Source organism: Alexandromys fortis, unplaced genomic scaffold, assembly GCF_014885135.2.
Source record: "Alexandromys fortis isolate MF-2015 unplaced genomic scaffold, M_Fortis_MF-2015_v1.1 scaffold_51, whole genome shotgun sequence".
In the NCBI taxonomy this organism is placed as follows: domain Eukaryota; kingdom Metazoa; phylum Chordata; class Mammalia; order Rodentia; family Cricetidae; genus Alexandromys; species Alexandromys fortis.
In genome coordinates, this window is record NW_026067925.1 from 1462096 (window position 1) to 1470869 (window position 8774).

The 8774-nt window shown below is 54.9% G+C and overlaps 1 protein-coding gene across 2 annotated transcripts; it reads left to right on the forward strand.

Moving 5' to 3' along the window:
* The first annotated feature begins 408 nt into the window (after positions 1–408).
* On the forward strand, positions 409–7965 carry Tagln2 (transgelin 2). 2 transcript variants are annotated; one of them, XM_050143033.1, is made up of 5 exons: positions 409–563; positions 5488–5694; positions 6372–6546; positions 6794–6896; positions 7199–7965. In XM_050143033.1, the coding sequence occupies exons 2-5, from the start codon at positions 5515–5517 to the stop codon at positions 7338–7340; spliced, it is 600 nt and encodes a 199-aa protein (XP_049998990.1). In that variant the 5' UTR covers positions 409–563; positions 5488–5514; the 3' UTR covers positions 7341–7965. The 2 variants fall into 2 exon arrangements, with proteins under 2 accessions (XP_049998990.1, XP_049998991.1); XM_050143034.1 differs by lacking the exon at positions 409–563 and adding an exon at positions 2659–2796.
* The last annotated feature ends 809 nt before the right edge of the window (positions 7966–8774 follow it).

The window sequence follows — 8774 nt, forward strand, 5'->3', positions numbered from 1 at the left end:
CAGCTGTCCTGGTAGAAGAGGAACTCCAGATCTCCCTTAAGAGATACTTCCCAGTCAAGTTCAGTTCATCCCAGTTCAGCACTAGACCTCATTCCCCAGTGACTCCTCACCCAGGCATTGCAAACCCTCATGACAACCCCTGTCTGCCTTCTGCAATGTCTTAGGCTACTCTGTTGTCTTTTACAAGTCCCTCTCTTTCCTACTCTCTCCAAACTCAACATGGGATCTTGGGCTGTAGTCAACTCAGATGCCCACCAGGCAGAAAGTTTTCTACTGGATTGCAAGTCTGAGGCTGTTGAGTAGAGATTGGGTTCTCAAGGGTAAAGGCGCCAAGGACTCAGCAGGTCCTTTAACCCTCATTCCTGGCTACAGACCACCTATCTTAAGCACTCCAGCATTCCTCTAGGCTGCGCCTTTAAACCTTCTCGGCCCTTGCCCCGCCCCTGGTCCGCCCCGTCTGAGGCGGGACCCTCCAGAAAACTCCAAGCCCGGCCGGGTCTTCAGCTCCACTCGCCCGCTGCAGCCCCTGACGTGCGCGTGCTCTAATCCAGCCCGCTTGGACGGTGAGCAGGACTGAGGGACCAAGGAAGTGGGGTGGGGTGGGGGTGGGAGTATGTGTGTGGTCTGTAGAAAGCAAGAAGCCAACACTTGATTGTTGCTCCAGGGAGCGTGGGGGTTATAGACTGGCGGTCGCAAGGGTCTGAACCGGGTGCCCCGCCCCGTGCTGTCAGGTCCGGTTCCCAAGCTTTGATTCTGCATTGTTGGACAATTAAGTAAAGCGAGCTTTGCGGGTGCTTAGACGGGGCGTCCGTCCCGACCCAAGGGTCGGGTTCCAAGCCCAAGCAGTCTACTCCAGCGTCGAGTTCTTGGGGAAGAAGGAAGGAGGGAGTCCGACGTTCGCAGACTGGTGTTGAGTGGTGGCGAGAATAGGTTTCTGGAGCGCGCCCTGGTGCGTCTCCGCAGTCCCTGAATTTACCGTGCGACCCTTTCACTTCCTGGTCCAGGAGCACGTGTGGGCACTGCCTGCCTTCTGTGTCCTCGAGACTGCCCTTTTGCGCCCTTTCCTGCTAGTTTGCTTTTCTGGGTACTCGGGTTCACCACCTAGGGTCACGGGTCTCGGTGCCTTACTTGCACAGTGGCCTGGTCTTCTGTGCGACCCCATCCCTTTCCTGGAGAGCCTTTGACCTCGGACATCTCGGGGCCGCAGCCCTGACTGCACTCGGATGTGTCCTGTCTGGAGGGGTTGGCTGATGTCCAAGCTCTCCTACCCTAGCCTAAGCCCCGCTGCCCCCTCCCGTGCCCCCTGCTGCTGGGAAAGCTGGTGGTGGCCGCGGGCGGGCGGGCGGGTTGCCCAGACCTGCGTCACCCCTGTGGCGGGAGGGTGGTGGGTGACTCATCCGCAGTAACGGCCCAGGGTGTGGCCGTGGGGGTGGGGGCGGCGGCTGAAGGGGTTGGACCTGCAGACCGGAAGTAGATTGCCTCCTCTCTGGGCTCCGCAGGCCTCCCCGTGTTTGTATGGGAGAGGTTCTGGAATACTTGGTATCTGGGGCAGAAGCAGCGGTGATGGAAAGTGGAGATGCGGTGTAGGAGACCTGTGGCTGGACGGGCTCCCCTTGTTCTCTTAATTCGGAGCAGCAGTCAGGGATAGCGCCTCATTTCTAAGCTCCTCCCAGTTTCTCCTTCCTGCAGTTCAGGGTACACCTCAGACTTCGGGACAAGGTTGGGAAGGGTGAGCAGGGTGCTATCGTTCCAGAGCTAGCAAAATAATCTTTGTCCTTGCCAGCCCCTTGCGCACCCACAACTTTACTGTCTATGCCAGCCCCCAGGGAATTGGCGCCCAGCCTGTCTTCATTCACTCCATGGCCTTGCCCTTCGAGATTGCCAGGTGTGGGCTTTCTAGCTCAGCAACGTCTTTCTTATCCAGGATGTGCCCTCTAGACTTCTTTGATTCTTGCTTCTTTACCCACAAACTACATATGCCCTCCCGGTCCTCCAAAGCTGCCTCCTGTACCCTGAGAACGGTTAGGATCCCTCATACCCCTTTGCCCAGGGCCTCCACCCAAGTCTGTGTGGAGTGGGTGTTCCTGCCTGGGGGGCCCCCACCCTGCCTTCATTCTTCTGTTTGGTACACAGAAGTCATGGCAACGGCCTCCACCCCCTCCTCTCCTGAGAAGGCCTTGTGGCTTCCTGTTTGTGGAGCTTTCTCTTCTGCTCAGGATTCTAGGTGGTGAGGGGGCTGCCCTCTGGTGGGGGGAGGGTCTTCCCCCTGCAAGGCATCCCCTTAACCACAGTGCTCCCCAATGGCCTTCTGCCTACTCACTGGGCATTTCTGTTTCAGAAAAGTCCCAACAGTCCCAGCTGGGAAGTTCCCTATGCTCTATCTGCACCACAAGAGGACAGTCCCCTTGTTTTCCCAATAAACACTCAGTCGGGAATCCCAAAGTCTGACCCTTCCCAACTTGGTGTTCCCCTTGACTTCAGCATTGACGCTGAATGGGGCAAGGTAAGCTGCCAGCCATGGTTTGGGTGGAGCCCAGGGCTGGAAGGCCTTTTGCGGCCCCTCCTCCTTTCCTAGCTCTTGTAACCTTGTAGGCCTGAGTGAGGATTGTTCCCAGGGCTGCTGTTGGCTCTGGAGTCTGCTGCTGCCAGCCCGCCATGTAGGGTGTCCAGCTGTTGCCTCCACTTGAGGTACCTGGTTCTGGCCGTCTCCCACACCTGTGTTCCAGCTTGACAGATGTCTTTAGCCCACACCGGAGGGAGACTTGCTATTTTCTCTTTCTCTGAGGAAGGGCTGGGGTAGGTCTCCTGGGTGTAACTAGGGTGGGTCTCGCCAGCTGCAGCAGCCACAACCCATCAGCTGTCTGCCTGAGGGGGTAGGGAGAGACGCGGCTGCTGGCCAGGCAGGCCTGGCTGGGATAGCTTTGTCTGAGAACTCCGCCCCATGGCTCTGCCACTTTGGGGTTCTGGGGTCATGGCCTCGGAGTGGAAGAGAGATACTGCAGCTGGACGCCAGTGACCTTGCCAGCTGTGTCCAGGCTCCAGAGCCAGGGGAGGGACCCTCAGTAGTCCTCTGTCTGGAGACAGATCAGGGGCAGCGGGGGACATGGAAGAGTCTGTCTTTGGACTCCTTCTTAACCTCGGTATCTGGGTTAATCATTCTCTTGTCCTTTCTTTACTTATGCCCGGGCTTCAGGCCCATGGAAACAGACCTAAGTGGCAGGGGTGAGGCTATTTCCAGAAGAGAAGTCTAGAAATTGGTCAGGGAAAGGAGTATTGCTTCTGATGAGAGCGTTTAACATCTCCTTTTCCTGTCCTGTTCTAGTTAAACCTAGAGCATATAGACTGGGAGCCGCATGGCTGCGGGTGGACAGTGTGGGCGGGGATGCTTGCTCACCTCTTCTGCCAGGCCGCAGCCACTCCACACTTCTACCTGCCCTCATCTTGCTGACTGTGTGTGTGGCTCGTGGCGTGGTGTGGGTCGGGACCCGGCCTGACATTTATCTGGTCTGGCTGGGGGAAGTCTCCTAATGAAGTTTAAAAATAGCTGATTTATGGGGCGGATCCTGCCGGAAATGTGCAGCTGGATAACCCAGGGTAGGAAGGGGCGGCCATGTTGAAGGGTGGGGAAGGGGGCGCTGACCCAGCACATAACCTCTGCCCAGACGCATGACATTATTGGAGACAGCCTGGCTTCTTGTATTTTGGCGGAGCACCAGTGCCCGTTGTGGGGGTGGTGGGAGTGTTTAACCTGGGGTGCATGAGAGAGGGAGCCAGAATGACTTCATCCCTCAAGTCTGACCTGGCCTGGAGCCAGATGTGGGCTCCCTGCCTCTCATTGAATGGAGGCTCTTGTCCTGGGAATACCAGTTTTTGAGCTGTCAGAGACAGCCAGCTGTATTTCTGACCAGAGAGAAGGACCCCTAAACAGGGGCTGGGAGTCACAAGTGAGGGACAATGTCCCTTCTCTGTTTTTGGCTCCTTAACGCATCAGCAGCATCTCCAGCGCCTGCTCCCAGGTTCCTGGGTGTGGGACCTGTCAGAAAAGTGGTGGGTGGGGACAGCTGCCCACAGTGAAATGCTGCCAACTCAGACCTGTGGTCAGAAGCTACCGGTTCCTAACCAAGGTCCTCAAGGAAAGTTAAACTCAGCCGTGCACTCTGCCACCCTGCCGTTGTTTCTCTCCCCAGGTTTCCCTGAATATAAGGCCCAAGGCTCTGGGTTAATTTCCCCATTTCTGCTCTAACAGACTATGAACGTAGTGACACACGGGCTGCTCTAATGGGTCTAGAAACCCAGTGAGTGTGTGTATGTGTGTGTGTGTATGTGTGTGTGGTGGTGTTGGTGATGGTGTCTCACTGGTGAAGGTCCAGGTGCTGGCGAGGCTGCATTCACTGGGGCTGAGGAGCTAGGGCAGAATCTATTTCTTTTTCTTTTCTGGGCTTCTAGGGGCATTGCCTGATACATGCACTCTTCCTTCCCCCTCCTGTTTTGCCTCCCCCCTCCCATTCTGCCTCCCCCCTCCCATTCTGCCTCCCCCCTCCCATCCTGCCTCCCCCCTCCCATCCTGCCTTCCTCCCTCCCATTCTGCCCTTTCCTCTCACTGAGAATGAGAACTCTTGTAAGAATATTGTGCCCGCCTGGCTGACACTTGGTAATCATTCTGTCTGCAAATGCGCCCCTCCTCTTTTTTTTTTTTTTTTTTTTTTAACTCCTGTAAGGCGATCTATCCCCCAGTTCTGGGAATTAGTGTGTGGACACCTTCGGTGGTGAGGGGAAGGGAGGAGGAAGGGGGTTATTCTGTCTACCATGATGCCTCAAAGGGAAGGGAAAGCATTTGGTTTTTTACTGCGAGGTTTCACAGAGGAAATTCCCTTTGCCTCCCTTTCCCAGCAAGCCCACCCAGACTGCTTCTGTCGCCCTGGGTCTGTTAGTTCCTGTAACATGATCTGAACTCTGCACCTTAGCGTTCATCATGTACACTGTTTACACGATCACCTTCACTCCCTGTGTCCCCACGATGGCACTAGGGAGTGTTCAGGGCTGAAGACTTTGTTCTCTGCTATAATCCCTACTGCAGATGCTCCGTTAGAAACCTGGTGGTTAGTGGAAGGTAATGCCACCCACTCCCCCTCTTGGCGTAGGTTTCCCTTACGCTCTATATTCTCCATTCCTGAAACATTTTCTAAGGCTTTGAAGAGCAGGGTCGGGGGCTAGACTGACTGATTAGCCTTTGTCAGACCTCATTACTCCCAGTAAAGATCTGAACCGAAAGCATTTATCCCATCCTTTATTCCAGTGGGTCCTAGGCTTCATCCTAGACGTAAACCATTCATTCAAATGAAATTTAGAGTCTGTGTAGCCTCACACCAGAGGGCCAGAGTTCAGAGCCCCGCTGTGCTAGCTCCTGGGCAGGAATTCCCTCTCTGGCCCTCACAGCACCCTGAGTATTGTCGAATTGACCGTGGGCCTGGTTATATCTTCCCACAGCTCCTCACCGTCACCACAGCTGTCAGAATGGCCAACCGGGGACCTTCCTACGGCCTGAGCCGAGAGGTGCAGCAGAAGATTGAGAAGCAGTACGATGCGGACCTGGAGCAGATCCTGATCCAGTGGATTACCACTCAGTGCCGCAAGGATGTGGGCCGGCCCCAGCCTGGGCGTGAGAACTTCCAGAACTGGCTCAAGGATGGCACGGTGAGAGCGAGCTGGGAGGTACAGGGAGGGCATGGGGGCCCTTTAACCCGAATAGGAGAAGAAAGAGGACAAATAGACCCAACTGTGTCGTCAGCCTGAATCTTTCCAGAGGCTGTTAGAGCCCCCGTGCTTTCCGACCTCTCCATGGGGTGAAGGTCAAGGTGGATGTGCCCCTTAGAACAGCAGCTCATAGGTGCTGGGAGAATGGCAGTTTGAGCTGAGAAGTGGTGGAGCACGCCTCTAATCCCAGCACTCGGGAGGTAGAGACAGAGGGATCTCTGTGAGCTCGGGGCCAGCCTGGTCTACAGAGCGAGTGCCAGGACAGGCTCCAAAGCTATAGAGAAACCCTGTCTCAAAAAAAAAAAAGGAATGAAAAAGAAAAGAAAAAAGCCCACCACACACACACACACACACACACACACACACACACACACACACGCACACATGCACACACACACACAGTAAAATAAATAATAAAAAAAGAATGCTAGAATGCTGGTTGTTTGAAAGAAGGTGAGAAGGTAAGCTCCGGCCAGTGATTCTGGAGCCGCCACACACTGGCTCTTCATCTGGTTTCAGAGGCAGGAGCGGCCTTGAGGTTCACCTGGGAGAGCCCCTCTCTGGTTCACTGCCTTTGGTGCTCTGGTCTTCAGTAGGCATGTCCTCACCTCTTCCAGGTGCTGTGTGAGCTCATTAACTCACTATACCCTGAGGGGCAGGCCCCAGTAAAGAAGATCCAGGCCTCCACCATGGCCTTCAAGCAGATGGAGCAGATCTCTCAGTTCCTGCAGGCCGCTGAGCGCTATGGCATTAACACCACTGACATCTTTCAAACCGTGGATCTCTGGGAAGGTGAGCCAGGGCCCAGGGCTGTTACCCAGGAGACTCGGGGTTGGGCTGTGCTGTCTTTACCACAGAGAAATGACAGGTGGTGGGTTTTCCTGAGGAGGTGTGTACGTGCCTGATGGAAGATGGGCCCTACTGCAGGGTAGGGTGGGAACAATGAATCAAGGAGTTTGGATGCCAAGCTTGGACCTAGTTGGCAGGTAGAAGGCATCTAGTACCCTACTTCCGCTCAGGCGGCGTACTTGTTTTCCAGGAAAGAACATGGCTTGTGTGCAGCGGACACTAATGAACCTGGGTGGGCTGGCGGTAGCCAGGGATGATGGACTCTTCTCTGGGGATCCCAACTGGTTTCCTAAGTAAGTATCTGTGGGCTTGCCATAGGGCCCTGCTGCTACAGTATTCTCGCCCATTCCTGGCTGTCGAAAAGAAACCGTGTCGCTGTAGAACCAGCCATTACAAAGCGCCTTTAGAACTCCAGAAGGTGGTGGGAGGTGGCGGCGGCAGCAATGACTTTCCTTTTGGAGAGACAAAGAGGTGCTTCTAAGCAGCCCAGAGGTCTCAAAGGCAGAGTGGATATCAGCTTACATGTCCAGGGAAGAATTCAATGGGATAGCTAGCCTCTGACAGCCTCCTAACTAGTACCCCCCCTTCTACCCAGGAAATCCAAGGAGAACCCCCGGAACTTCTCGGACAACCAGTTGCAAGAGGGCAAGAATGTGATTGGACTACAGATGGGCACCAATCGTGGAGCATCGCAGGCAGGCATGACCGGCTATGGGATGCCACGCCAGATCCTCTGATCACACAACCCCCCCACCCCTGCCCTCCATGAATGGTTAATATATATGTATATATATGTTTTAGCAGTGACATTCCCTGAGAGCCCCTGGATCTCTAAGCTCCCCTCTGCCAGAGTGGGGTCCAAATTATCTTGTCACTTCTGGCAGTGCCCGATGATTGCCTCTCTCTGGGCTTACTAATACATTCCTTCCCCACAGCCATCAAAACTGGACCACTTTCCCCCTGGGACCAAAATCCTCTTTCCCCAGCCTGCTTCTCTTTTCCTGACCTCTGTGCTTCCAGTCCATTCCTTGGCTAGGAGTCAGAGATGCTGCCCTGTGGCCTTATGCCACGCTGACCTTCCTTCTACGAGTGCCTCTCCTACAGCTGTGGCTGCAGGGATTTAATTTATAGGGAGGGGCCTGTGGCTGTCACCCCAGCCACGGCTGGGCTGTACTTAGCACACTTCTGGGCAGCTTTCCTCCCCAGCAAGAGGCCCTTTTGGCTTCTTATTTTCCATTCCTCTCACTGTGGCTAAGGGGTGGAGCAGCGGAGACAGAGGTGGAAGAGCTGCCCACCATGAGGTCTGGGGCTTGAGGATCATGAGTTTGCTGATTTTTCAATAAAGAGTCTCATTCTTTTTTGGATGGAGTCAGGCTGTATCTAGGGCCACTGCGCCTACATCGGGGGCGGGAGCCATACCGGGCAAGGAGGGAGGGCAGAGGTGAAAGGTTGCTGGGCTAAGCCCTGTCTTCATTTTCGTCTGCATCCTCTTTCTGTCATCCGGTTTAGGAGAGGACAGGCTGGGATTAAGGAGGGACAGTCCTCATTTGGGGGTAGTAGCCTTAATGCAGATTACATGGGCTGCGTTTGCTGGATGGGAGAACTTTATTCCTCAGGGAACTGGGCGAGTGGTCTGCTGCTCCTGGCTGTGTCTGGACAAGGAAAAGATGGCCCATGTTGGAGTAGGCTGTTTCAGCATGGGGGCTGAAGGTGGGGGTCACAGTGGCTGGATGGAACCCAAAGCTGGGAAATGAGCGGGAGTGAGTTAGTTGACTGTGGAGATGCCCTGTCCATTGACCCCCAGCACCTGTGAGCTGCATTCCAGGGAGAGCCTTGCTGTAACTTTCCTCTAGACTTTGACCTTGGACAAGATAATCAACTTGGGTCCCCAGCCCAACCCAGGAATGAATGCACGACCTATAGGCCTCCCATTATCTCAAGGCTTCCTATGTTGGCTTCATGTCTTCCCACGGAGAACCTGAAGGACGCTGGGTCAGCTAAAGCCTGACCTTTGCCCACCCTCGCTAGCCAGTCTCAGGGCTGTGGTGTCCCTTGTTGTTCTTCCCCTTTCTGCTTTGGGTACTACCCATCTCTTTCAGAGCAGAAAGCCACAACACTGTACCCGAGGCTCACGTAATGCAGCAGGTTGTAAACAAGGAGCCTTTGTCTTG

Bases quoted from the DNA above. Each gene is read 5' to 3' on its own strand.
- Tagln2 (XM_050143033.1), top strand. From the start codon at position 5,515: ATGGCCAACCGGGGACCTTCCTACGGCCTGAGCCGAGAGGTGCAGCAG. The intron at 5,695-6,371 runs GTGAGAGCGAGC...CACCTCTTCCAG, and splicing joins ACTGGCTCAAGGATGGCACG to GTGCTGTGTGAGCTCATTAA. The intron at 6,897-7,198 runs GTAAGTATCTGT...CCTTCTACCCAG, and splicing joins GATCCCAACTGGTTTCCTAA to GAAATCCAAGGAGAACCCCC.